At 33.8% G+C, this 27,952-nt stretch overlaps 6 protein-coding genes and 1 non-coding gene across 15 annotated transcripts; 2 read left to right on the top strand and 5 right to left on the bottom strand.

The window, feature by feature from the left end:
• Positions 1-754: 754 nt before the first annotated feature.
• On the bottom strand, positions 755-4,898 carry LOC101212497 (DNA repair protein RAD51 homolog 4). Of its 7 annotated transcripts, none has more exons than XM_031887597.1 (11): positions 4,727-4,892; positions 4,569-4,648; positions 4,369-4,487; positions 4,221-4,302; positions 3,855-3,989; positions 2,995-3,045; positions 2,532-2,645; positions 2,348-2,438; positions 1,886-1,956; positions 1,488-1,637; positions 755-1,021 (listed from the first exon to the last, which is right to left on the bottom strand). In XM_031887597.1, exons 1-11 carry the CDS (start codon positions 4,812-4,814, stop codon positions 983-985), a joined length of 1,020 nt encoding a protein of 339 aa, XP_031743457.1. In that variant the 5' UTR covers positions 4,815-4,892; the 3' UTR covers positions 755-982. The 7 variants fall into 7 exon arrangements, with proteins under 7 accessions (XP_031743457.1, XP_031743459.1, XP_031743458.1 ...); XM_031887596.1 differs by having other exon boundaries at positions 953-1,021; positions 1,835-1,956; positions 4,727-4,895; XM_031887599.1 differs by lacking the exon at positions 3,855-3,989 and having other exon boundaries at positions 1,835-1,956; positions 4,727-4,895.
• A 907-nt stretch (positions 4,899-5,805) lies between these two features.
• Positions 5,806-5,877, bottom strand: TRNAH-GUG. The gene has a single exon. It is a non-coding gene; the product is annotated as a tRNA-His (tRNA).
• Positions 5,878-7,722: 1,845 nt separating this feature from the next.
• Positions 7,723-13,048, bottom strand: LOC101212253 (UDP-galactose/UDP-glucose transporter 5B). Its single transcript, XM_004148170.3, has 11 exons — positions 12,587-13,048; positions 11,948-12,061; positions 11,642-11,734; positions 11,497-11,562; positions 11,212-11,310; positions 10,466-10,545; positions 9,662-9,774; positions 8,609-8,697; positions 8,390-8,476; positions 8,226-8,294; positions 7,723-8,132 (listed from the first exon to the last, which is right to left on the bottom strand). The coding sequence occupies exons 1-11, from the start codon at positions 12,680-12,682 to the stop codon at positions 7,953-7,955; spliced, it is 1,086 nt and encodes a 361-aa protein (XP_004148218.1). The 5' UTR covers positions 12,683-13,048; the 3' UTR covers positions 7,723-7,952.
• A 1,521-nt stretch (positions 13,049-14,569) lies between these two features.
• On the top strand, positions 14,570-20,357 carry LOC116404722. Of its 3 annotated transcripts, none has more exons than XM_031888037.1 (3): positions 14,570-18,247; positions 18,325-19,616; positions 19,703-20,357. In XM_031888037.1, the coding sequence occupies exons 2-3, from the start codon at positions 19,158-19,160 to the stop codon at positions 19,994-19,996; spliced, it is 753 nt and encodes a 250-aa protein (XP_031743897.1). In that variant the 5' UTR covers positions 14,570-18,247; positions 18,325-19,157; the 3' UTR covers positions 19,997-20,357. The 3 variants fall into 3 exon arrangements, with proteins under 3 accessions (XP_031743897.1, XP_031743898.1, XP_031743896.1); XM_031888038.1 differs by having other exon boundaries at positions 14,570-16,597; positions 16,714-19,616; XM_031888036.1 differs by having other exon boundaries at positions 14,570-19,616.
• On the top strand, positions 17,762-19,052 carry LOC116404495. The gene is made up of 3 exons (XM_031887009.1): positions 17,762-18,205; positions 18,325-18,550; positions 18,727-19,052. The coding sequence occupies exons 1-3, from the start codon at positions 17,762-17,764 to the stop codon at positions 19,050-19,052; spliced, it is 996 nt and encodes a 331-aa protein (XP_031742869.1).
• A 1,998-nt stretch (positions 20,358-22,355) lies between the features above and the next one.
• On the bottom strand, positions 22,356-23,259 carry LOC116404633 (RING-H2 finger protein ATL52-like). The gene has a single exon (XM_031887770.1). The coding sequence runs from the start codon at positions 23,204-23,206 to the stop codon at positions 22,583-22,585; it is 624 nt and encodes a 207-aa protein (XP_031743630.1). The 5' UTR covers positions 23,207-23,259; the 3' UTR covers positions 22,356-22,582.
• Positions 23,260-23,524: 265 nt separating this feature from the next.
• LOC101217302 (hypothetical protein) lies at positions 23,525-25,785 on the bottom strand. The gene is made up of 2 exons (XM_011658949.2): positions 25,263-25,785; positions 23,525-24,563 (listed from the first exon to the last, which is right to left on the bottom strand). Exons 1-2 carry the CDS (start codon positions 25,296-25,298, stop codon positions 23,634-23,636), a joined length of 966 nt encoding a protein of 321 aa, XP_011657251.1. The 5' UTR covers positions 25,299-25,785; the 3' UTR covers positions 23,525-23,633.
• Between the last annotated feature and the right edge of the window lie 2,167 nt (positions 25,786-27,952).

Here is a 27,952-nt window from a genome sequence, read left to right on the forward strand (position 1 = left end):
AGGATTGCTTCCTTATCCCATGTTTTGTTGTTGTCACAATGTTTGTGTCCACTCTCTCGTAAGCAAGGCTTTGAAGAATAAACTTCTCTTATTCTTTCACCCTACCTCGAGTGGTTTTGGTTTTCGTTGCTTATGTCCGATAGATTTTCTCGTGATCAATTCCAATAACAAAAGCTATTTTCGGGCAAAATATTATATTACAAATAAGTGGGCATGAATTCAAACCAACTTCCCTTAGGCATAGATGCTTTAACCATGGGGTTAAGGTCAAAAAGAGATAAAAGAAAAAGGTTTTGACAGAAGTTTGGGCAAAAACAAGTTGAACCACATACCCCAAACCCCTAGTGTAGGTAACCCTCAGAAGAGAGGTGGGTCTGATGTGAACAGCATATTTAGACAGTGCTCTTTTACTTTTAAGTGTATCATTATTCATTGTGAATAAAAGCCACGGTGAACCAGACAAGGACAACAAGGTGGAGCTTTTGCTCCCAAGTCGGTTTCAACTTTGCCAATAGTGGGTCATCTTCTTCTCTGTCTTTAACCCTATCTTTGCTTCAAACTTTATCATACTCTTCCACACGGACACGACAAGAGTTTTTTTTAATCTTACTCATCTCTTTCTTCTTATGAAAATTTCCATAGCTTTGGTACTCTTTTTATCTCATAACCTAAATCATAGGCAGCACCAAAGAAGGAAAAATAGAAGAAAAAGGGGGGGGGGGAAAGACAGAAGAAGCTAAAAACAGTGTATACCTTTTTTCCCTTCTAGAAAATAGAAACAAGCAAGAAATATATTGCAAATTAATATTTAAATTCATCATCATTGTGTACAGAACTCTTTTACTCATCAAGATAGTTTACAGATAAAGCAACAAGCAAAAGCTAGCAAGGTTGCAGTGATTGTACTGACCTTCACACTTCACTAAGAATCAGAATTGAAGTTGCCATTTTCTTGTTTCAAAGTACAAGGAGTTCCTTCTTTTCATTCATAAATTACGAATCTTGCAGTCATACCAGATGCCTGAAACGACAAACAAAAGGCAATCGGCATAACAGAATTAAGCAAGTTGTCTAGTTTCTCTATGATTAGTGAATCAAATTGTTACCGGAAAAGATGTGTGATGATAGAAAAGAAATTGAAAATGGTAGAGAATGACACCAAGTGTGTTCACTACGCTACAGATGAAAGGAGAAAGTAATTTTATAGTTCGAGGTAAATATCAAAAATTATATATATATAGGCGTCAATGAGATTAGAGGTTTTGTATATCACCTCTGAAAACCCTAGACCAGAAATCGTATATTACATATAATCCGTATGCAATTTAGGTTTTGGGGGGTGTTGACCTTAGACCCCAACTTGACCAGGCAGCGAGAACGGTGTTTGGTTATTAAGAATGTCATATATATATATATAAAGGCATTTCAACAAGGAACATACCACTTTGCAGATGTGCTCAATGATGTGTGTGCATAAAGGAACATACCATGGACGAGTGTTTTAATATTGAAGCTTGGCAGACATTGCTTCCTGCATCTCGGGAAAGCTGAAGCCTCACATGTGGAACACTCTTCCAACTCTCTCCTAGGGCAGGTTTTGAAGTACCTCTATCTCCGCCCACAGTGTGATTTGTTACCTTTGGTATTACAATTACAAGTTACTGGAAGTCAATAAAAAATGTATTTAATCCATTCTTTATAAGTTAAAACTAAAAATATCATAATGTAATTGAAGGAGTTGTATTCACGAAGAGACAAAAGGAATGATGTGAAGAAAAGAGAGCAGAAGTTTAGGAGAAATTACTTAAAATCAGAGAGGGTTAAAGACATTTACTGTTGACAGAAAGCCATGTTGTAATTGAAGAATCTTCAAGTAAGAAATTACCAGTACAGCTATATTATGTTCATGAGCTATTTTCTTCAGTAGAGTTCCAGCAGATATCATCAAAGCATGTCCTGTATATGCTTATCAAGTATGAATCTTCATTTATATTGTATACAGAAGTCTAACATATGAAGTTCTTACAGATTCATGCATCTCATTCAACATTTAATTAATAATTATCTTTTTAAAACCACAGAAAATCTGAAATGACAACCCAGGCAAACAAAGAAAACGAATGTCCAATTTCAAGTCACTTGGTATATGAGAACAATTATCAGTCTTAAATAAACCTTTAGAAATGTCTTGAATAAGCACATGAATATAATACACAGAATTCCTTTCCTGTACACCATATCTTTGTATTGTCTGAAGAAGCAAGAAATTGTACATGTACTTTCAATCAAGCTCAACAATTATGCTTATGTGAAGGATAGACAGTTATCTACATCCAATCATGCGTACCCTGTGAACTACTTCCACCGAGGATGGGTGTAATTAGCGATGAAATTGAATCTATAATCAGTAACTGCACTCTTCGATCCCCTTTGCACGTCTGATATGGTTTTAGTTTGTTAATTGGGATTAAAAAATTATGCCTGGTCAAACTCAAATTCACCACCTAAGATGCATTATGTTTACTGTGAACCTGGGATCTCAAATTGAATTCCAACTGATGCAAGACATCGAACAGTGCAAAAATGTTGAATACAGAGTGACATGAAATACTGGTCATTACTCGCTGAAGCATGCTCTGTTCACTCTACGAAATGGATTCAAGAGATGGCCAGATCAAGTTGGAGCATTCACAAAATACAAACTTGGAAGAGGGAAACATAGAAAAGATAAGAATAAGTCACAAAAAGGGTAAATAAAGGCAACTGTTTACTCCAGGCATTGTTATATAGAATGTGATAACGTTGACAAACCAGCAATTTGTTTTGGCTGGCAGCAAGTTGGCAACTTAGGAACTTAAGTAAAACAAGCTTATACAGCAATCCAAACAATCAACGAAGTATGATATTTGTTTTTCTAAGCCTTCAACAATCTCATAACACAGTGGTATATCTTTTAAACAAGAAAAAAGGCTTGAGGACCAAATATGTGTTCACCTTATTATTTATAATCTCAGTCCATTGCAACAAAGACAATTTTTGCCTAGCCTGCACGACCATTTCCTTTGTGATTCTTTTTTGTGAAATCAACGATTTTCATTGGGAAAAAGTGAAAGAATATAAAGGCATACAAAAAACAGGTCACCAAAACAACCCTACAAAAAGAAGGGGACTGACTAAGTAAAATGTTACCCATGGAATAATTACAAAAATCTTTCAAAATGAAAGCCCAAAGGGACACGAGAAATCTAACGAAAGACCAAATCTCACTATGCTCCCCCTTACCCCGAAAGATTTGATCGTTCCTCTCACCCCAAATGTCCCAAATAACAGTGCACACCTTTGCAAGCAATAAAAAAAAAAAGCCTATGTTTCTGAAGGGCAGATAGAGGAGGAACTCCTTGATTGTCGCTCTGACACTCCGAAGACCAGCAAAACTAACACCGAACTCTTGGAGGAAAGAGCTTATAAATAATAGGGTATGGTGTATGAGTAGTTTGGTCCCTAATCTTGTTTAACTGATGCACCATTAGATCATATTATTAGATTGCTTAAGTTTAGAAAGAAAAAAAAAAACAAATAAACAAGATTGTACTTCTTAAGTTGCTGAATTTTTTAATAGTGCTGCTATACTGAATTGCTTGAGCGGTTGACTGCCCCAAAATGCTAATTCGGCCAACATTTAATGATATTCTATATAGCAATGGCCAGGGTAACCGATTGTCAGTATAATTTTGGCAGTTGAAGTGGTTATAAGTTATCACTCTTTTCTAAACGGAAGACTATAATTTTCACTAAAAGAGATCGGTTATTTCCAATCTTAAAAAACCTTCAACAGCCACACGTAATCTAGTTACCCAATCTAAAGCAGTTCCGGGCTTCCAATTAACAAAGCCTGAGATGCGTTGGGGTGAAAAGGAATTCCCTGTGTCCATGTAGAAAACCTCAGCCTTGTAGTTCTTTGCCACATTGGAAGCAGCTCGCAGACAAACCTTACCATAAATATAAAAAATTCAAACGTATCATGTATAAACTAATTAATATAGTACCAGTGACATGTTAAACAGGTGGAGAAAAACAAACCCAATTACAGAAATCAAGTTCCTAACCCATAAATCAAACACTTGAATAATTAAAATTTGTAAATAGTCGTTCAAGTAGAATAGTAGCAATAAGTTCCAAATGCAAAATTCATCCTAGCAAAAAGAGTCCCGACTAGCTACCTGAGTTTTACCAGAAGACGATGGCCCAACAATCTCAGTCAACTGTCCCTCGCGTAGCCCACCTCCAAGCAAAACATCAACCCTGCCATAAATTCCATTAAGTAAACAGATGAGCAATTGAACAAAAAAAAAAACGTTGTGAAAATACCCTTCAAAACCAATAGACAGAATATTCTTGTTTTCTCGAGCATCTTCCAAGAGCTCCAAACCATTGACCCATGGTTGTCGTTCAGTAGCATCAATTATTGAAAGGATTTGGGTAATTCCCTGTGTACACATACAAGGTATAGAGAAGTTGAGTACAGTGAATGATAAACAAGAGAACGGAAAGTGTAAGGAATGTTTCACCTGCTTCAATTTCTCTGATGCAGGCTGTTGTTCTGCAAAAGCAGCTAAAACGTATAGATCACGGATGAGGAAATCCTCCACTAGCAGCAAAATCAAAATGATGGGTTATATTGAAATTGAACTAAAATCAAATGGGACGAAGAAGAAGAAGAAAGTACCAGTGAAAATGCCGTGTGAAGCACAAAAGGTTAGGAAATTAGAGTCTATGAATGGGCAAAGCTCCTCCAGAGACTTCAATGGCGCCATTTTCTTTTTCGCGCTCCAATGATTTTAGGGCTGCGTTTCGCTCGCAACAGTTCAAAGCAAAACGAGTCTATTTTCAAATTTTTGTTTTTCTGGATCATTTTCATTTTCATTTTTACTTTTTCAAATACAACAAATAAATTTTTTAATTAAAATATGTTTGTTATTTTTGTTTCTAAAAATTATTTTAGAAAATAACACCTAAAATAGCTCATTTTCAAAAATAATAAATTGTCATTTTTTTGTTGTAATTGTGATCAATTCATGATAAAAATAAATTTTAAATTGAACTCATTGTGTTTTCTAATACAACGAAAAAATAATTTATTTTTGTTTTTCACTACATTCTTTATTTATTAAAATAAGTTTTTAATACCAAACCTTTTTTTATCTTCTTCAAATTTTTTTAATGTTTTTGTCGATCTTTTCAATTAAAATTATTTCTCTATTTCTAGAATGAAATTTTCTAAAATTATTCAGTTTTAAGTAGATACAATTCTTTAATGAAATTACTTTTAAATATAATTAGTAAGAAAATAAAAAATGGTTTACCTAACCTAAACTTTCAATTTCATATTTAATAAATATCTAAGTATTAGCATAAGTTTGTAAACTATCATTTAAATTTTTTGAATAAATAACCTAATATATCTTATTTTCTCTCTTACTGTTGCATTGTTTCTTTCCTTATACTCGTGCTTTTAGTCATCTTTCAACTATCTCGATTGCATGAATCTAAAGAAAAAACTTGAAAATTATTTTATATTTTAGATATCATTATAATCTTCATCCCAAACTCGTCCCATTTTTACCCATAACAAATCTTCTACACCCCAACTAATTTCTCATTCTTATCACTTCTCCTCCTACCCCCAAAAGCACAAAGGTTTGAGGTTGAAAACAAATAAATCCTCGCTGCTACAATAAGAAAATGATTTGATATGATTTTAATAAACTTGATAATGAAAGAAATAAAAAAATAAGAAAATAGTAATGTGGCTGCTGGGATTCGAGCCCAGGTCTCCACGGCCACAACGTGGAATTCTTACCACTAAACTACAGCCACAATTTACTTTCAAAGTATTATATTTATTTATATATTTTCCTTTTGGATGAACTTTAAATAATTAACCGAAGACAAAGAAAATGTCTAATTTCTCACTAAAAATGTTTTTAAAAAAATTGTTTATATTGGCTTAAGAAAAAATGTTTTTAAAAAACTTTTTTTTTATTGAAACAATTATTTCTATTTTGAATGGCTTTAAATACTTTAGTTTTTATTTTCAAAAACAACTTACTTTATTTTAGTTAAACACTTGAAAATGTAATTAAAAGACACTATTCATCTATCAATATTTTCATATTTTTATCTATCTCAATATTGATATGAAGATACAACATTTTCAATATATTGTTAAAAGAAGTAAGCGAAAAAAAGTGTCACTAATTTAAGTATAATATAAATAATATGTGTGTTCATTTGTTTAAAAATCATAAATTGTTTATTTAATAATAAGAAAAAGTACAAATTATTTATACTATGTCAAAAAGAACTACTAAACTACAAAAACTCATTGCATTTGATTTTGTCTAAAGTGTAATTAGTTTTTCCATTTTAACAATTTTGATAATTTGTTTGTTTTAGATTTATTTTTGAGAAATATATATATGCATTGATATTTACATAAAATTAAGACCTCTACATGTTGGTTGAGGCGGATATTGATAAAAGTAGTCATCTCATTTACATTTGGAAACTCTTGCATAAGGTGAACTCCCAAGAAACACCTAGTTGATAAGCAACACCCATAATGCTAAACATATTTGGTTTAGATATTGATAAAAGATTAAAAAAAAAAATGTATTTTTCCTAACTTCAAGATTTCAACACCGAAAGAAAAGACTATCCATCGATCACCACGAAAATCAGCCTTTAGGCTCTGGCTCTTCGACCAGAGGCTGTAGCCGTTCTTGTCCCTCTTTCAAGGGCGGGCAGTAGTGCTTTTAGTTGTCCTTGCTTTCGTTGACTAAAGCTTAACTCAATCAGATAGTTCACTCAATAATCTCATTAATTTCATTCTCTCTCTCTCTCTGGTCAAAGATGAATTCTCCGCGGGCACCCATGTCTAAAAAATCTAACAACACAAGAATCCAAAGCAATGATAAAGTCTAGGAGATTCAATTCTATAAAAATTATCTCGAAATGTGTTTTTATTCTCAAATGTCAAAAGTGCATTTTTTTTTTTACTAATCGACAAACATTCATTTACGTAACGAACATTCATTTATGACAGTGTACATAAATTGATACGTTTAGTCTTAAATATGTGGATGAACATGAATTTCAAGATTTATTAAGTCTCTTGGATGATCAGTATCTTTCTGGCTCTATTTGAAAGTTTAGCTGAATGCTCAAACACTCACCGTTGCCGATTATTTCTTTGTCAAATATCTTAAATCTTGATTCTCTTTTACAACTTTTCTCTCCTTAAGCTTCCAAATTATGGAGTTTCGAAATCATCCCGAATGATTTTGTTTCAAGATCTAACTATTTCATTTTTTATTTTTAAAAATAAATTATATTATTTTTATCATTTATTAGGATAATTTGTATCACTGAAACTGATTGTATTTCTAGCTAAATTTATAAATAAAAAACTAAAAGCTACATTTTGTAAGTTTTAAAAATTTTGGTTTGATTTTTAAACTACTATTTTAATAGTTGGTAAGAAAGGAAAAATTTGAAGGTCGAAAAAATAGTGTCTATAGAACTTAAGTTTTCAAAAACAAAATTTATTAAAGCTTTTGTTCCAACTTATCTCGTATATGGAAATATATATTTCTAAAATAATTCATGTATAACTCGAAAGTTGGGAAGAAAAATTGAGAATCTTAAAATCATTTTTCAAAATTTTCAATCTAAGAGGGGACAAAGAACTTTACCTACTTCCACCTAAAGAGCGAGAAGATCATTTTAAGAACAAAAGCAAGAAGCAGAAGAAAATTGGCCTCAGTAAAATATTATCTCTATCACCAATATTTCAGCAGTGAAAACCTACAACAAACCTATTCTAAATTCTACTTCCTTACCAATTTTCCACAACCCTTGTCTTTGGCTTTTTCAAATATAACATGGTCCAATCATGGACTTTCCTTCATTGGGCTCGAAGATCGGCTCACCGAGCTTGATGATCGGTTCACTGGGCTTGATGATTGGCTCGTCTGGCTTGAAGAACGGTCCTCCGGCGTTTCAGAAGTTGGAAGTTTCTGAGTTGCATTTCGCAGGAAGCTTCTAGCATAAATCGAACCGAAGACCAAAACCTGAACATGGTTATAAAAAGAAGCAAGTGTTATGATTGAGGGATATGAAAATATTCGATAATGCGTTTGCAAAGGGTTGAAATCATGACTTACAGCTCCAATCCATTGTTCCCAGCTAAGAGGATGAGAAAACCATACGCAAGATAACATGATGCTGACCAACTTCAACCAAAAAAGAGTATGGTTCAGCATAAAAAGAATCATGACCAAGAAATTGAATCGATGAGCATAGAAGTTGATGAGATTTAAGAGTTAACCTGTCTTGTTGTCATTATGGTGGCAAAAGTCAGAGCTCCAAAAGTTCGAATTGTGTAAGAAATAAAAAATTGACTACCAGTTGCTACCTGTGGAGTCAACATTAGTTCGGCTCACAATCCGTTGATTCAAAGCTAGGACTCTTAACAATCAAACCAAACAAATAAATAAGACTGAAGAAGAAGAACTTAAAATTGAACGGCAGTATAAGGGTTACTCACTGTGGAGAGAAATGCAATGTCGAAGAAACAATCCTTATGAAGATAAACAAACTCAATTGCAGGGAGTAGATGACCTTGTAATATAAGACCTAAACAACAAAGCAAAAGGTATGAAGTGAACATCAATTCAGAAGAGAGTAAGGTGAAATAATTGAACATTTTTGCAGCGTAAATACTATGAAGTGCTATGCATATTAGAAAAGAAAAATTGATCAATTAACCCAAATCTCCTTCACAGCGGAGAATTGTATTTTCAGAAGGAATTGAGATCCAAATCTTGAATAGCAAGTGAAAGGTCGGTTTTTCACTTTATAGTATTCAAACTGCAATGCAGATTAGAAAAAACAGATTTGATAAATGAAGTCAAATCACCTTCCCAAAGTGAGCTTAGTTCACTAAGCACAAAATTTGTGTTAACGACCAAGATGTCTATAGTTTGAATCTCTCACCTCATATTGTACTAAAGAAAAGAAGAATAAGAAGGGGGGAATTTCCTTCACAGCAGAGAATTTTGAAATCAGAAAGATTTACTCCAATGGCTAACATCAACTACCCTAACCCCAGCCTCTCGTTTCTTAGCATCCATGTTTCCTTGCACTCCCATTATCACACAGTCTGGAGGTGAGGGTTCAATTTTAGGAAACAAGTCCTGATTTTCAATCTTAATGAATACTCATTGTAATCATTGCACTTTTCTCCCTCTCTTACAAACCGATATCATGAGTAGGTGTACACAATCCTTAAATTATCTCACGAAAGCACAGGCTGACCTTGCAATTACATGTAGTTCTAGTTGTCATGAAACATATAGGACTATAATATCCACGTACAACATCCTAATTCCTAGGTAGGTGAACACCCCGGGATTGCATCAACCCAAAATCTTTACCTTCTTTTTTTTGGCCTCTTGACCACTAGGTGGCCGCGAAGTTTCTAAACATTCAATCGCAGTCAAAAAAATATGAAGCATGAAATCCAAAGTATCCTCCACGAAATTAATCATCAAAGGTCAAAATGAGTTTACCAGATCAAGTAATAGAACAAGGAGCTGACCTGTCAGACTAAGAATGCAAGAACACAAAGTTGTATAGAAAATTTGATTGTGTATGTCCATATTGTAGCCTTTGAAAAGTTTATCTTGGAATGTACTTGTAAAGCCATCAAACCTGTTAAATGCACCGAGTATTAGAAATTTGTCTGCTTACTAACCATTTATATATTGAGAGATTTAAAATTTTACATAAGATAACGATAAAAGATTAAGTGTCAGGGACATTGCACAATAGGGACATTGCACAATAGATTTAATTCTTTTGATTCTTTTTGGACTGTGGTTCAACACACAGCCTCTTGGTGGAGTACGAATTACACCAAACACTTTTGTAATTATAGCCTTTCTATGATTTTCAACAATTGGAAGGCCATTATGTCTTAGTTCCTTAGCTTCTTCCGGGGAGGGCCCTCTCATCCCTCGCCCTTAGGTTGTTCTGTTTTGTTATATGAATATACTTATCTCTTATCAAAAAAAATATTATGACTAAAATTTACTTCCCCTTAAAATCAAGCTTCAGCTCACACCATCCCCAATAAATTCAAGAAGAAATAGTATCATAACTGTATATGTTAAAGGTATGGTTCTCAAATTATTTTCTCTCGTTGATATCTTCCACATATTGCTTTTTCCTTGTTCTCCTCCCAGGAGGAGAAGACAGGAGATTTTCTCTCTTGTTATTTTGCTGAGTTTCTTCCCTTGTAGTTTTCTACCATTTCCCACGATAACTAAACTAAAAATTCAAAATAGAAGGATAAGGAATCTATCATCATTCAACAATAATTTAATGAGTTACAAATTATTACCCAAGATAACCAATCATAAGCGAGACACCCCAAACAGTGCTTTCCCTTCCTCTATCGTATGGACTAATCTCAGCTGATGCCTACAATTGGGGGGAGATTTAATAAATCATAAATCATCTGTAACAGGATTTAGAGTCACAACATTAACAACAAATATATGAAAACAAAATTTTAGAAAATATATTACATTGTATCTGATCTACCATATCAATATCTTCAGTGCATGTTGCCATATAGGGAAAAATATAAACACTAGCAAATGTATCATTTAATCCATGAACAGTACCCAAAAGCACAGAGCACAAATCGTGAAGCAATTGAATTGACGAGAGGTGATGCACCACGGCATGGCACTCACCACATAACATTCTAATTACAAATGTAGACCACCTAAGATCCCCTCAAGAGCACATAAGGAGAACTATTTATTTTCAAAAACTAATCACCACTTGACAGCTCAGTATTCAAGAAATTCAGAGGAATTCAAACATTTCCACTTCGAATTGGTTTTGATTCTTCAAAAGGTTGAAGTTAACAAATGAGAATAATCTGTAGCATGTGTTGGTATTTACAAGCTGACTTTAAACATCCATTTTCACAGGTAAGTTTGGCACTAAAAAATAAATTGCATGACATTATACATTAGATGAGGTACCAAACAAATGAAGTAGGATGCTACTATGTCCCCATCTCATAAATATGATAAAGAAAACAAGAACAGATGGTGACTACAATCAAAGCGTTACCGGATAGAGAACAAATATCGAACAACCCAGAGTCACAATAAGAGCCAGCAAATAGTCATGACCCTTATATTTCTTTTGCATAATAATGGTACCCCACACCTGTAAAATGATGGATAACAATAAAACAATTAGTCACTCAAGAACCTAATGCCCACGCCTCTCCATCCACTACAAATTGAAGGTAACTCAAATACTAGAATGGGAAGAAATCAGAATGTAGATCAAGGTAGATTAATAGATTTCACAAAGAAAAACTACATCAATAAACACACTAGAAACTCTCACCATGACAGGTATCATTTTAGCACACTTTGCCAGAGTTTGAACAGGAAAGCTGACATACTTGAGGGCCTATAGAAAAGCATGAGACAGTCAATCATGAATATACAGGAATATGTCGTGTGCCACAATCAAAGACTGGTCAGCGTACCTCATACTGACATGTGGTGGTCAATATGTTTGTTATTGAAACAAGGCAGTATTTGTAAACTGGGGCTACAGGGTCCACTGTCTTTTTACTTGCCTATATATACATATATCAAGAGAATCAGCGGAAACTCTAGAAAAGAAAGTATTTCATAAGTGTAAAATTAGAGGTTCACATAAAGCCAGGTAAGCTGCAGTATAAAGCAAATATTAGTAGCAATTATCCAAACATATTTTAATTTCACTTGAAAACCCTTAAGGAATACGCATAAAAATAAATTTCGGAAATCATCAAAGAACAGGCTCTTACCAGTAAAACACCTGCAGAAACTGCAGAAGTGGTAATGCGGTTACAAAAAACAAGAAACAGTGAATGCTTAAAATAATCTTTGTTCACCCCATATGGAACTCTCATGATCTTTTCCTGTAAACAAAACAATCAAAGTGAGCTTAATAACTTATGACGAGTGACAAATAACTTTGCAGAAGTCCTAGACAGCAGTTTACTTTTAGACCGTCAATCAAGCATAAAATTGAGCAAATGATATATCAATAGTCCACTACTCTAGAGCAAGTACAAAGAACACCAGATCAATCCAAGGATCGCATGGGGAGATCAGGCATTAACGATGGACATTAACGTTATAGTTACTCCAAAAATGTTTCCACACACACCCACACTCTTCTTCATTTCTTCCAAATTTCCCTCCTTAATCCTTAAACAACTGCTAAAACGAGTACTTAACAACCAACGAAGACAACCCATCAAAAGGTTGAGCTTATCTGAGCATTGAAAAACGTGTACATTCTTAAAACATCCAAAGCTATTGATTCAATCAAATACCAAACTTGGGAAATTCCCAGGAAAAATAAAACATTAAAAAGAGAATATTGTACAAGATTGAAAAATCAAAAGAAGTAAAAGAGAAAAAAATGTTGGGGAAGTAACCTGCAAGACTCCGTAGGTGACGAGGGTGGTCATGATTCCAGCGACAGCAAATAACCCTTTCCATAGTTTATTATCTTTATCAGTAGGTTCGGCCATAACCCAAAAACAGACTCTAATTGATCACGTCCTACACTTGACTTTCCGATTAACGAAGAAGATGGATTCCATTTGTGGAAAATCAAGAGGAAGAGAAGGAGAAGGAGAAGAAAGGCAAAAGAGAGGAGGAACTCATAGATGCAGTGTAAGAAAATTGGAGACGATGTTGAAGATGAGTGATTAATGCAAGGCAACAAGGATTTCGGATCAAAGTGAATCGAGAAAAAGGCCTAAAAAGGGAGTCTTTACTGTTTTGCCACCGAATCGCTTCTCCGGCGTCTTTCTCTCTTTCCCTTTTTCCTTTTGCTTCTTCTTCAATATTTTCTTTTCATTTCTTCCAAAAACATTCCTATGGTTTTTTTTTTGCTTCTTATTTCTTTAAAAACTTTTTGACTTTTAAATTTTATTTTATAATGTCACATAATCAGCATCACTTTTTCAATGTTGTATAAAAATATATATTTATTAACTTATTAAATAATACAATTTTTAGAAAAATAAATTGTTTATACTTTAGGTTTATATATAAACCTAATTTCAAAATTTTGTAAATTTTGTGCTTCCAAACTCCTAATTTCAAAAAAATTTATGTAAACATTTCATAGGGTCCAACCACTTTTAGATTATAATTTAATATTTTAAATAAGAAAATCAGCTATAGATTTTGATTTTATATAATATTTTTAAGACTAAATTCAAAATTACCTTTAAACTTTCCGACCTTCAATAATATTCTTAAACTTTAAAAAATACCTTTAAACTTTTAAAGTTTCAATAATATTCTTAAACTTTGGTTTGAGAGAAAAATAATTAAAGTTTTGTTTTTAAAATATCATTTGAATTGTTGAAACGTTTCATAAATGTTGTTGAGAGCTTAAAGAATTTTTTTTAAATATTATATTTTTAAAAATTTTACAACAATTTTCTTACCAATCAAAATTTTAAGTTAAAATCGTAGTTTTAATTTTATTTGACTATTAACATACAATAATAGATCATCACCCCAACCATTCTTAGTAGGTTTTGTTATAATTAATATATAGTTAATTGTCTAATAAAAAATGTATTTAGTTGTTCGCACACAGACATAATCTAATCTATCATGTGATATTTTTTATTTTATTTTACTGGTTATTGTTTTATTATATTTTAAGGAGAATTTCCTTTCAAAACTTGATGAGATTTTGTGGAATATGTTTTAACAAAAGTTTAAAATATCGTTGATGGACACGTAGAAGTGTTAAAACAAAAAATTCAAAAATTATATTTAAGTTAGTCAATAAATCCTTTATTATTAAAAAAAAAAGTAAACATGTTTATTATTTATATTAACATCATTTTTATGTTTATTATATGTGATTCATAGATTTTTCTTTATTCACTACTTCTATCGATATTGAATCCATAAAAAGTGAAAATATCAATAGAAATATCAACGTATTGATGGATATTTAAACTACAATTTTAACTTAAAATTTTAATTTTTTGTTTTGATTGCTAAGAAATTTGATGTAAAAATTAGATTAATTAGAGTTTTTTTTTTTTTTAAGTCAAAGGATATTTTATTTATGAAACTCTTTACTCGTTCAAATCTATTTTTTAAACAAAACTTTTAATAATTTTCATTCAAAGCCAACGGTAAAGGTACTTTTGAATCGTTTTCAAAAGTAAAAAAAATCAAAATTTCAACTTTTGAAATGTGCTTTTTTTTATAATTTAGCCTATTTGTAATTAGTCTTTCAAATTTGAAATTTGTTCTATACAACTATTTAAACTTAACCATCATGACTTCACCTAATAGTAAAATGATATATAATTAAGGGGCTCTTTGGGCCCCGGTTTATTACTGTGGGCTTGGAACCACGTTTGGGGCCTGTATAATGGAAACCCTAGTTTTAGGGTTTCCATTACTCGTCTTCACACTTTACTCCTTCGTCTTCCATTCGTTTTTCTCCCCAATTTACTTCCTCTCAACTCGTCTTCATCCCTCGCAACTAGTCTTCAATCTCTTTACACTACTTCGTCCTTAAAGCCGTTTAATCCTTCCAATCGAAATCCCGTTTAATCCTTCCAATCGAAATCCCGTTTAATCCTTCCAATCGAAATCATCCCCTCTCTTCAATCCTTGTAAGGACATTGATTTAGATTTATTTTCAGAAAAAACTTTTCCATTTTTTCCTTAACTCACCTTCAACGTATTCCGGTTTAGGTTTGGCCGTCGTTTTCTTCTCGGTAAAAAATCTATCTTCCTCTAAATTCCTTTCTCTCCCACTCTTCGTCCTCCCAATTTTCGTTGAAGGCTTCGCTCACAGTGTTGCCTCTGAAACAAATGGGTTTTCATCCGAAACAAATGAGTTTTCTGTCGATTTCGTTGAACGAGTTTTACATTTTGCCTCTGAAACCTTTGCGCTTGCATGTTCAACATTATTGGTGAACATGCAATCCGACTCAGTTTTTCCCTTCCACAAGACCTTGCCGCTTGGACTCCCACTTGCAGATCGGGTATTGTTTTCCTCTGATTTGGACACATTCTACACTACGGATACTATCACCGTATCACCACTGCATTTGGGATGTTCGAGCAAGGTATGGTTGGAGGTAAGTGGTTGGATTTCGAGTTTCTGTCTTCGCCGATGATGAGGATTATGGTTATGCACTTCTGAATAATTGTTTGTGATTATTTCTGTTCTATGCATAATTATTTGTAATCGTTTTTGTTTTTTACTTCTATTGTCTCTTTCCACGTTTCTGATTACTTTTGTTTCTGTAGTTTTTTGAAATCACTTCTGTCTGTGTATCTGTGAAAAATTTTGTCTATGTGCTTCAACGTATGTCCCTGTTTGCCATGTTTCTAATCTCTTTCCATATTGCACATCCATATTGTTTAAATTTTGCTTCTGTTATTTTGGATTAATTTTGCCCATCCTTGTTTCAACATATGTCCCTGTTTGCCATGTTTCTAATTGTTTTGTTGGTTTCACTTTCTTATTGCTACTGTGCCTAGCAATCTGAACACATTTTGTACCATTTTTTTAATACTATCCCTCATAAATATGTTGACATATTTATTTCATTTGACATTTGACTAACTATGTTCACAGTTCCCACTTACTTGCAATCAAGATGTCTTCTGAATTTGCTTTGCTGAGTATTTTCTCAACTGTCTGTTCTGTTTCTTTCTCTTTATTTCTAAGCAAATCTCATTCATCCATCAATTAAACTACACTGTGTTCATTTATTTTTTTTGGTTATCTATTTGTCTACTCATAGATTCTTTTTTCTTTTTGTATGAGTGAATAAAGACATACTTTATTCACCCTATAACCCTATATATATAGCACTTCTTTTGTTGTATTTTATTGTGTTGTTTTCCTTGTTTCCTCCTCTGTTCTTTCTTTATTTGATATGTAACTTAACTTTGTTTTCTTCTTTTGAAGTTCTATTTTGCATTCTTTTTTTTCTTTTGCCATATCTATGTTAAGTACATTCTGTTATTGTTTAAAGAATATTTGTGGGCTATCACTTCTTTTTTTTTTATGAAGGGTATACCTTCTTATACACAAACTTAGACACTGTCATAGCATACTTTTCATGATTTCCTTGATCATCTCATGTTCACTGGCCATATTCAGTTTAAGGAATGTTGATGTTTTGTGACTCTTTCATATACGTTTTATGTGTCGATGTTTTATGCTTATTTGGTTGCATTTGTATAGATATATATGTTTTGTTGCACATCCTATTGTTGCTTCTTTTTGTATTAATGTTTGTAATAATAGATCCAGTTCGTTACACCAAACAGATTCAATTCCTCTGAGGCAGAACGTTTTTTTAAATAACACGGCCTAAATTGCTCATTCATTTTAATCAATCTTGTTTTTTCAATTCGACCTTGACATTCCTCCAAACAATACGGTACGTAATCGATACACCTCATCCTTATACTATTTGTACTTGTACTTTTGTTATGTCGGGACACTAATTTCCTTACTTTATTTGCTGGATATCCGACTTCCTACTTCGTTCGTTAGAGGTACGAGGCATTGGCGCTTTATATTGTACTACTTTATTTTCAAATATTGTCAGTTAATATTTTTGCATTCTTCCATATTGTACTTCGGACTTTAGTGACCATATTGGGAATAAAGAATTGTGTTTTTTTTTTTTCATGATTCCAAATTTAACTGCATTTTTTGACTTGACAGTTTGTTTCGATTTCAAAAATTGTCTTCATTTTTAAAAAAATTCATAAACAAAGTGTATACCCACACAACCAGGTCAATAATATGAAACTGGAAATGACAATGGATTTATTCAAAGTAAAAAAATTATTTTTGCAGTAACTATATATTTAAAAAAATTTGCATAAAATAAAACTATTTTTGGTTGACAAAACATATTTTGAACATCAAATGCCATTTTATTACTTTTTTTTTCGTACCAAGGTAAGACATGTAATTTTACCATAAATTTCATTTTCAGAAAACATGTATAGTTTGTTCTATAAAAAATTAATTTACATCAACATTTGTAAAAAAATACATTTCGAACAAAAAATAAACAAAATAAATAACCTTATTTATATATGAATGAAAAAAAAATGGTGTCATTAATAAATTTTCACGCATTTGTAAGCAATTAGGAGGCTTTTTTGAAAATGTGGAAGAAACTATTTTTTTTTTAAAAAATAAACACAAAATAGGATTGAAACAAATTCTAAAATAAAAGGAAAAATAATAACTAATTTTTTTTTTTTTTTTGTTTATGGAAGTCACACACTTTCGATATTAGCCAACTGTTATGATAGACCACATCGTACTTGAGTTTTTCAAAAAAGTAGCCAACTGTTTTCTTTCGATATTAGCCACGCTTTTTAAACTGAACAACATGAATTTTGAACAATATTTTGGTTTAGGGTTTGAACATACTCATACTAGTAACATATTGGGATGCATAAGTTCATTTTACATAATTATATTTTAGAAGTACATAAATATTTTATTCTAATGTATGCATTTAAGGTATACTAGCATTACAGTTACAAAAATAGACCGTGAGGTTCGTAGTAACTATCCTGAAATGGATAACCAAAACATTCGCACTATACTAGTTGTTTTCACATTCACCCATAACCAGTTAGTACTGCTATTGGATGCACTAATGAATGACAATAAGCGGGTGACCCATACAACGTACGAATTTAGGCATCAAATTAGACAACTGTCATACTTTCGTATGATCCACTCCTCCGACCTCGTTTGTCGTGAAAGTACCAGAATGGACAAACGAACTTTTTCCATTCTATGTCACTTACTGAGGACGATTGTTGGTCTGACGTCGACCGAAATCGTCGATGTCGAGGAGATGGTCGCCATGTTTCTACATATATTGGCACACGATGTCAAGAGTAGAGTCATCCAGCGGGATTTCGTGCAATCAGGAGAGATTGTTTTCCATCACTTTAACCTCGTATTGTTGGTTGTGTTGCGATTGCACGATGAGTTGTTGAAGAAGCTGCAGTTAGTGACTAACACATGCACTAATTCATGATGGAGTTGCTTCGAGGTCCGCATATTACTGTATTATGTTACTTATCAATCACCACGTGCAACTACTTAACTTGGTGGTATTTCATTATGCAGAACTGCCTTGGGGCATTGGATGGCACGTACATCAAGGTTAACGTGCCGCAAACCGATAGGCCTAGGTATAGAACACGTAAGGGAAAAGTTGCCACAAACATCCTCGGTGTGTGTGATACGAAAGGCGACTTCGTCTTCGTATTGGCTGGTTGGGAAGGGTCCGCAACAGATTCCCGCATTCTTCGAGATGCTATTGCACGACCAAATGGGTTGCATGTTCCTCAGGGTAATCAAATGTTTTATGCCTCGAACGTATACTACTTACAACGTCAATCAAATTAGTTAGATCAGACCCATTCGTAATAGGTTATTACTATCTATGCGACATGGGATATCCCGATCTAGAGGGATTTCTAGCTCCCTATAGAGGACAAAGATACCTCTTGCAAGAGTGACGAGGAGCGGGAAATGCCTCTGGCACCGCAAAAGAGTACTTCAACATGAAACATTATGCCGCTAGAAATGTTATTAAACGAGCGTTCAGATTGTTGAAGGGTCGATGGGCAATCATTCGCGGCAAGTCGTACTATCCCGTGCAAATTCAATGTCGAACAATTCTTGCGTGTTGCCTACTACACAATCTCATCAACCACAAGATGACGAATGTCGATTTCGTTGACGACGTTGACGAAGAAGACTCCACCTACGCGACGATTGGAGGTGATGACATTCAATTCGTTAAGAACTCAAACGAATGGACGCAGTGGAGGGATAATTTGGCCACATAGATGTTCAATGAATGAAAGTTGCCTAATGAATAGGCTTTGCGTGTCAATTTAGTATTCCTATATTTGTATTTAGTTAGTATTGGGTGTGTCTTCCTGTATGCTTGAATGTATGCATGCAGTATAAAAAACGAATTTAACAATTTTGGCTTCTTGTGTATTTTAATAATTATTACTTCCTGTGTATTGAAGATACTGAAACAAATGCATGGTTGTATGAATGTCAATATGACATGTTCATCATGTGCTCCTAAGCATGTATGGATGAAGGAGGAGGAGGCAACCCTCGTCGAGTGTATGGTCGAGTTCGTGTCTGCTCGTGGATGGAAGTCAGACAATGGCACATTTAGACCCGGGTATCTGGCACAACTTCTGCGAATGATGACTGCAAAGTTGCCGGGATGCAATGTACATGAGACCACAGTGATCGACTGCAGCATAAAGACGTTGAAGCGCTCATACCAGGCAATCGCAGAAATGCACGACCCGTCATGTAGTGGGTTTGGTTGGAATGACGATGCGAAGTGCATCGTTGCTGAGAAGGAGTTGTTTGACAACTGGGTCAGGGTGTGTGAAAAGTATAATTGTACACTGATATACTTTTTACTTAAATATGAAACAAGTCTAATATTTGATTTTTCTTTCCTATACAGAGTCATCTTGCAGCCAAGGGGCTGTTAAATAAGCCTTTCCCATATTACGACAAGTTGGCGTATATATTCGGGAAAGATCGTGCAACAGGAGCCCATGCAGAGACCTTTGCCGATGTCGGATCGAACGTTCCTCCTGGGTTTGAGGAATTTCCTCATGTGGATCTCAATGATATGAAAATTCCTTCCATGTTCAGCCATAGGTTTAACATGTCACAAGACGACATCGCACGTCCAGGTCGAGGAACCGATAGTAGGACGACTTCAAGCGGCTCGAAGCGAAGGCGGGGAGGGTAGACTTCAGAAACAGCTGATGTAATTAAGGATGCCATGACTCTTCAAACTGACCAGTTGAGGCTCATTGCAGAGTGGCCGCAGTTGGCACTGGAGGATGAAAGCAGGGTCCGTAGAGAGGTCGTTCGCACATTACGTGCCATACCTCAGCTCAGTAGGTTGGACATGGCGCAATGTAATAGAATACTAATGAACAATTTAACGGACATGAAGGGTTTCCTCGAACTGTTAGATGAGGAGAAACTTGACTACTGTGTTGGATCGGTATGGCAACCCTAGAGGGGGGTGAATAGGGTTTAAATAAACTTTTTGACAAATAAAAAGTAAAATCAACTAATTAGATACTTTTTTAAATTTAAATAAAGAACTTTGTAAACTTTGTTAAATAACAAGATTGATAAAAATATATGAATGGAAGTATGCAATCAAACTCAACCAATAAGAGTATGTAACTAAAATTAAATTAAAAAATAATTAGAAAAGAGTTAGAGAAGAAGACATAGTAGTTCGGTTAAACTCAACCTACGTCCACTTTTCCAAGCACCTCTTGGGATTTTGATTGAAAATCTTCTTTGGACTCTTTCCACAGATTTGAGTCGAACCGATTCTTGCTCATTTTTCGGATTCAAGAGCAAACCCGATCCTTTTCACGAGTTAGGATCCAACCGTTACAATAGGTTGAAGTTTTTAAATCATACAAAAGAAAACTCTCTAAAAGAGTGAGTATACAATTTGAAGCTCACAAATTTAATCCTCACAATACAATAAGAAGCTCTCAAGAATAAGATGAAAAGAATAAAAATTGGAAGCTTTAGAGAGAATAACAATGTTGGTTTTTTGCTTGAGGATTGTAAAGATTTTTTTTTTTTTTTGATGATCTTGTGTAAATGTGAAGTATTTAAAAAGAGAGGAAAGATAAATTCAAAATCATTTGGGTCATTAGATATAAGTAAAAGAAAAATGAATGGTTGAGATTTAAACTTAATTAGCCGTTAGACACAATACAAATAATAATATAATAATATGTCTTTTCAAAATACTTTGTTTAAAAAGAAATCAATAAAGCAACTTCACCATCTTTTAAAAAAACTAGCCGTTAGACACAAGGAAAAATAATAATATTAAAATCATTTTCTTTTTAAATTCATTTTCTTTATAAAAGCCAATAAAACATAACAAAAAGCCACATTTGTTACTCCTTCATTGCTCTAAGTGGCTTTCTCTAATTGGTTCAAATTGAATGCTTGGTCGCCACGTCACCATCTCGGGTATTTTTCCGTTAAGCTTCTTTTAGCAATATTTTCTTCATTTGAACTTCGATTTGGGTGATTCAAGAGGCGTTAGAATCATTTTTCCAAGCTCTACGATATGGTCTATTCAAATTAATATAATTGTCAATAAAAAAAATCAGATTTGTTATCATCAAAACATAAATTAATTGAATAATTAAAATAAATTAATTTGAGATTAAGGGCCAAAAAGCCAACATACTGCACGGTGCTCATACGAGGCGTTAGCTGATTGTTTGTTTTACTTCCACGAAGTATTGTTATGTTTTCTTTTTATGTATGTACATGTTAACTGCTTTTTATTGGTGTTTTCGAATGATATTGCAAGTCATATGTTTTTGTTTTCCAATATTTCAAGTAGTAACATTAATGTGACATAATTTAATTTTGATTTTAAATATTTTAAATAATTCACTTTTACCATTGGATTTTAAATATGAATTTGCTAAAAAAAACCAATTAAATAATAAATATATCACATCACTGCCAATACAACACAACACTACCTAAATAACTCTTCCCCAAACACATCTTATCATAATACTATCATAACACTACTCACATAACCCTCCCCCCAAACATATCTTATCATAACACTATCATAACATTACTCACATAAACCTTTCCCCAAACAATTTTTATCATAAAACTAGTTTTATCATAACACTAGTTTTATCATAACACTAGTTTTATCATAACCCTAACCCTTTCATAACTCAACCCTTCCCCCAAACGGCCCCTAAGTGTTAATGAGTGTTCACCAACCTCAACCATCAACTAATACCGTTAATTTTTTTATCGATCGGTCGATTTAACACAAAAAAGTATTTTTTTTTAAATTATGGGTTGGAGACTTTTTCAAACTCAACCTAACATAGTAAGCTTTAACCAATAACAATTAAAATTTAAAATATATTTTAACCAATAAAAAACTGTAGTTTACAAATTGATACTGACCTTTAATCTCAATACTAAAAAAAAAAAAAAAGAAATTAATGTAAAGATTTAGATTTAATTGACAATGTTACTTTTATCAATTTTGAATGGAAACAACACTTACATTTTCATAATAGTTTGTGAATTTTGCAATAATTACAAATTTAATTCTCAAAGTTTAAATATGATTACATAAATTATAACTCATCTATGGAATATAATAATTTCAAGTTCGAAGAAAGAAAATGAAAATTCATAAATTTTTACTGATCACGGATGCATTGGTTGATGAATAAATGCTTCAAAGAAAAATCGCCGAGAACTCGGCTTCATCACAAATTTCTCCTTCCCTCGATTTATTTGTTCATCGGTTTCGTTGGTCTGTTCCTTGAATCGATGCATCTCTTCTGAATTCAGGGTGCTGCAGAATTTGAGCACGAAGTGTTTGATAATGCGCTACTCTTTCTCGTAGAACATTTTCTCTTCCAAGCGTTTCCAGCATTGCTGAAGAAGAAGAATCAGGAGTAGAGAAACTCAAGACTTGCAATCTGCAGAGAGGGCAACTCGAATGATTACGGAACCAGGCATCGATACAAGGACTATGAAACGAATGATTACAATTCGGTAAGTGTTTAATCAATTCCCCTTCTTCGAATTCACCCAAACAAACAGCGCATTCCGTATTGAAACTTGTCGTTGATTCGGATTCTTCATTCTTTTTGAACTGCGATATAGGTAGCAAACGAATCATCGAGGTCTCCAGTCCATGGCCATGGATTTGTAGTGAAGGATTGTTAGGGTTTTCCTCAAATTGGACCGTAGGTCGACCGGTAAACAGTCCATGAAGGACACGGCACAATTGTTTCAAAAGTCTATAGTTGCTCAACAGTAGGAAGACGATGCATACGACGACGATGGTCGAGATTGACCATGGACTCCAGCTAGAGTAATCAGGCACCGGAGATGGCGGAGGCGGACTCGATGGCATGTAAGATTATAGATTCGTGGATGAGACGAGAGCATTTATGATGATGATAAAAGTTGGTGAAGGGTTTCGATGGTTATTGTTTTTGTTTATAAATAAGACGAATAGGGAATCTCGCACCTGAATTTCTCCGTCAAAAAACCGATTAAAATTGAATTAGATGATACCCAAGTAGAAAACGAGTAAAGATATTGAATACTAGTTATTATATTCAGATAACAACGCAAGAAGTTAAAGTTTGTTGTCACTGTTTCTTGTCATTTTTTTTCTGCTGAGGAAAAGAAATTGAAGTTGAGATTGGTTAGCATGATGGGGCCGATGAAGTTAATTTTTGATGTAATTAAAACTTCAAATCTCCTCAATAAAACTACTATCAAGTCATTTTTTACACTGCCAACTCCAGATCAATCTTGAATTTGTACAATGGCGGTCACTGAATTTTCTGTCTCTTGGCTCCTAGAATCTGCGGGTGGTTAACATTTGGAGCCATCATCAAGGCGCTGTTGAAGCAAGAACCAGAAGGACCATTTGTGAAACTCAACATAGAGGAAGCTGAACAAATTTGAGAAGACCCACGGGATAACATTTCAGCGTGTAAAAGAGAATGGAGTGGCTTTTGGGAAGAGCTGCTGGCTTTTGAAGAAGGGTTTTGATCGATATTTTTAGTGTTGCAGCCATTCACTAGAAGAGGGGGAATCTTGAAAGCTTGCAATGGCGGAGGATTACGCCATTGTGGAAGAGGCCCAGCAACGAGAAGTGTCTGAAGCAAAGGACCGGCTTCTGTAACAGCTTGCAGGAGCTTCCCTTTCTGAGGTAATGCTCTTCCCTTAGCAAGATTATCAATCACTGCAGAGAATGGATCAGGCTTTTCTGTTTTTGGAGTGTCAAGTCCTGTTGCCAGAGGAGGTTGAGGGGCATTGTTATACTCTGGGACAAAGGGCTGATTTACAAAACTTATTTTGCTTGAATCGGCCATGTTTGCAGTGGAGAAATCTGGTGATGAAACACCATCAAAGAACGAATCTGCTGGTGAAGAACCATATGAATGATGATTATAAGTTTCATAGAGACTATTTGATTCTGTGATGCTTGAATTTGCTTTTGTAGGTATGTTGAGAGGGCTTTCAGGTTGGAAATGACGCAGAGCGGGTAATTCAGTTGCAGTAGTTGGCATAATTTTGTTCATCAGTTTCTGCAGTTGATCTCTTGCTTCATCTCTTTCTTCATATGCTGCCTGCAGTAGAAGAAGTAAGCTCTTCACTTTCTCTTTGTTCTTAACACTTTCTTCATTTGCTTCCATTTTTAGAGACTCGAGTTCAAAAGTCGTCTGTAGGAGTTTCTGCTTCAAATCCTCCACGTTCTGCAAATTGAAAATTAGTTTTGTTAGCGTAAGCAGAACAAAATATTTGCTTTAAAGATATAGAAAATCCTCTTCTGCGTTTACTTTCTTCAAGAGAGAGAAAGTGGGAAGATAATGATAAACTATTGGAGCATCAGGATGAGGTTATAGAATGCCAAGAAGTTGGAAATCCAAAGTCCATTGTCAAATAATGCTGTAAATTAGGTACTATTAATCAATGTCTTTGGAATAACATATAGCATAATTCTGATCAAAACCGACATATTCTTTTCCATTTGCAACCAAACATGCTCAGATAAAAAAAAGTCAGCACACACGTCGTGTAAAGCACAAACACTGTTTGTTACTCCCAATCCCTTGCTTCTGCTACTTAAAACAAGACAAATAGAACATTTGTAGTTCATTTCCCCCACCAAAGAATAAAGAAAACCAAAAGATCTAGCTTGGTGTATGCATTGTGATATAAGATAATCATTACAACACCCAACTTCAGTGAACTTAATCGATCATTTTCCATTCAAAAATTGGAATTCTTAAAGAAAACAGAGAATGAGGAAGATCATGGGAAGATCAAACAAACAATCATTGTAAGGAAAAGCCCTCCTAGTTGAAAACACCCAAAATTGAGAAGACCCAGAAGAAGAAATGAACTGAACTAACTCTTGGGACATGAAGAGCGAGAGAATAAGAGAGACCCACCTCCTGAAATCTCCATAAACAGCCCAAATCCTCCATAGTTGTTTCTACTGCTTGGCTAATATGAAGGGAGGAAGAGAGGAAGGGAGAAAAGTATAGGGAGTTTAAGAAAGAAAGTTGAACCCTGAGACATTTATAAATTGATGTGGATGATAGGACAGGTATAAACTAGAGAGAGAGAGAAATGGGTCTTTTTCTCTCTCTCACAAAGTTCCAGAGAAAGGCAGTCGACATCAAGAAAGAAATTAGTAGAAAAATGAAAAAAAAGAAGTGGGGGGAGGGTCAGGTATAGAAAGAAATGAAATTCCAAATTCTACGCCCGAGAGGAAGGGCGTATTGAATTCCATTATAAACCACTTCTTCTCTCTTTGCTCAAAAATGGAAACAGGAGACTCTCTTTCTCTCACATGAAGGTCAAGCAGTAAAGACCGGTTAGATTTCCCTTATTTAAATTCCTATCGCTACAATACAAATACAAAATGCCTACCTTTTCTAAGCTTAGACTCTAAATAAAGATTTAAAATCCCAAATTATCTCCTTTTAAATTTTAATTTCCCTCCGGCGGCTCTCTTTCTCTCTCTACTGCAACATTTTTATTTGTACAAAGGGGTTTTACTTGGAGAAATGGGCCCATGGAAGCCCATATTTTCATTCATTTCTACGCTGTCTTACATTATGGATCCAAGTAATCTGTAGAAAATTGGAATGTTACAACTTTTATCTCTCTTTGAAAAAGGCTTAAATTTTAAATTCAATGACTGAGTTTAGTCTTCAAAATTTTAAAGATGGTGTGTGAAATACTCAATATCTAAACTTTTTAAATAGTCTAATCGTTAACTTTCAGTTTTCTATTCTAATGTTATTTTAACTTTATAAAATGTTTTTAATTTTATGTTTAATAAATGTGTTAATTTTAAATTGTGTCCTACTTTAGTATACTAAATACAAAATTTTAAGTTTGGGATTGTTTTCAGATAAAATTTTAATTTATATCTAATTAATTAATTGGTTTTTAAAAATCTTAATTATGAATTATAAGACACCAAAATGAAAGTTGAAGAAATTGTTCGTATTTGTTATTCAACCAAATATATGTGTATGTAAAGTTCCATTGTTCAGCAATAAGGGGGATTTGAATCTTTGATCACTTGATTGATGACATATATACTTTATGTCAGTTGAATTTAGTTAATGGTTTAGATTGATACAATTACGTAAGTTCAGAGTTACATTTATAAAATGTTAGGCTAAATTGATACAATTACTAGTTTGAGGTTTAAATTGATACAACTTTCAAAGTGTATGTTTTAAATCGATACAATTATTAGTTTAAGTTTTAAATTGATGTAAACTTAAAAGTTTAGGGTTGAAATTGATATTCTTTTAATTATTTGTACAATTTATATTTTATATCGTGGTTATTGTTTCTTCTAGGTTAGAAGGCCAGATCGAGACCAAGATAGCATAGTGACGGGCTAAGGGAAGGGAGTTCGACATTTGGTGGCCTCACCCTTAGCATTTTGGCTTTGATGTGTCTAAGTTAGTTGGTTAGCCAACTTCTCCCTTGACCTTTGCCTCGAAGATTCAGCTCGACCTCAAAACCATGCTTTCACTCAAGGCATGTTTGTCACGCCGATGAGCCTAGGGTCCAATCAAGCAAATTTACACTTGTTACGTGAGGGTTGTGTGCGTTTTCTAATTTTCAAATTTTGGTATCAACACTATTTATAAGAAAAATACTTTAATAATTGTGTTTAGGTCTATGGAATAATATTTAAAAAAGCAATAAAGAGAGAGTGTGTTGAGAGAGGGAGAGCAGTGAGCATTCCCTATTTTGAAAAAATTACACATCCTTTATTTTGGCCTTTGAAATAAAAAGTGCAACTCTTTGTTATTTTACGTTACATGACACAAGTGTCCAAAAAAGAGGAGACCAAAATCGCTTTTACCTCCCTAGTTTCCTAACAGCTAACGACTTTACCTGTCGACAAATCCTTGGAATATCGTGGAAATTATTACAAAATATATACTCTCTCACAATCACACACATAGACTCCTCACATAGACATCAATATTAAACTACACCATACTTTTCTATTTTTTCCCTCTCCTCATGACCGAATCATTATTTGACTTCCACAGTCTACAAACATAACCTTACGTATAGGATCATTTATAAATTCATAATATAATCATATTTATTCCAAAATAAGTCCAAATCATAACAATAAGGGTGGGGTTAGGAGGACTTAGGAGGGGATTAATTAGCAAAGAGGTCCAGGGTGGAGTGCAAATTCACATGGGGAGTTAGGTAGGTGTCTCATAGGGGCCATTCGGAACTCCACACGTGGACTAATGTCCAATTTGACGTCTCCCTCATGTACTACGTGGCACCAAATATTGTACTGATTAGAGTTCTGCATGATTCGAATAACCTGTTTTTTCTTTTTGTTTTTCTTTCCTTCACCATCTGATGTGGCACATGCAATTTGCCAATAATCGTGCTATGCACGTGGCTATTTCTAGCTTGCACGTGCCTCTCCCCCTATTACTTATTTTTTGATTAAATTATAATTAGGGATGATAAGTATGAATGGGTCTATGTTCTATGCTAATTCTCACTCAATATTAACAACCACGTACTCTTGAGATGCTTTTCTTTTCTTACTTTACTTTTATATATTTCTTTTCTT

Source organism: Cucumis sativus, chromosome 6, assembly GCF_000004075.3.
Source record: "Cucumis sativus cultivar 9930 chromosome 6, Cucumber_9930_V3, whole genome shotgun sequence".
In the NCBI taxonomy this organism is placed as follows: Eukaryota; Viridiplantae; Streptophyta; class Magnoliopsida; order Cucurbitales; family Cucurbitaceae; genus Cucumis; species Cucumis sativus.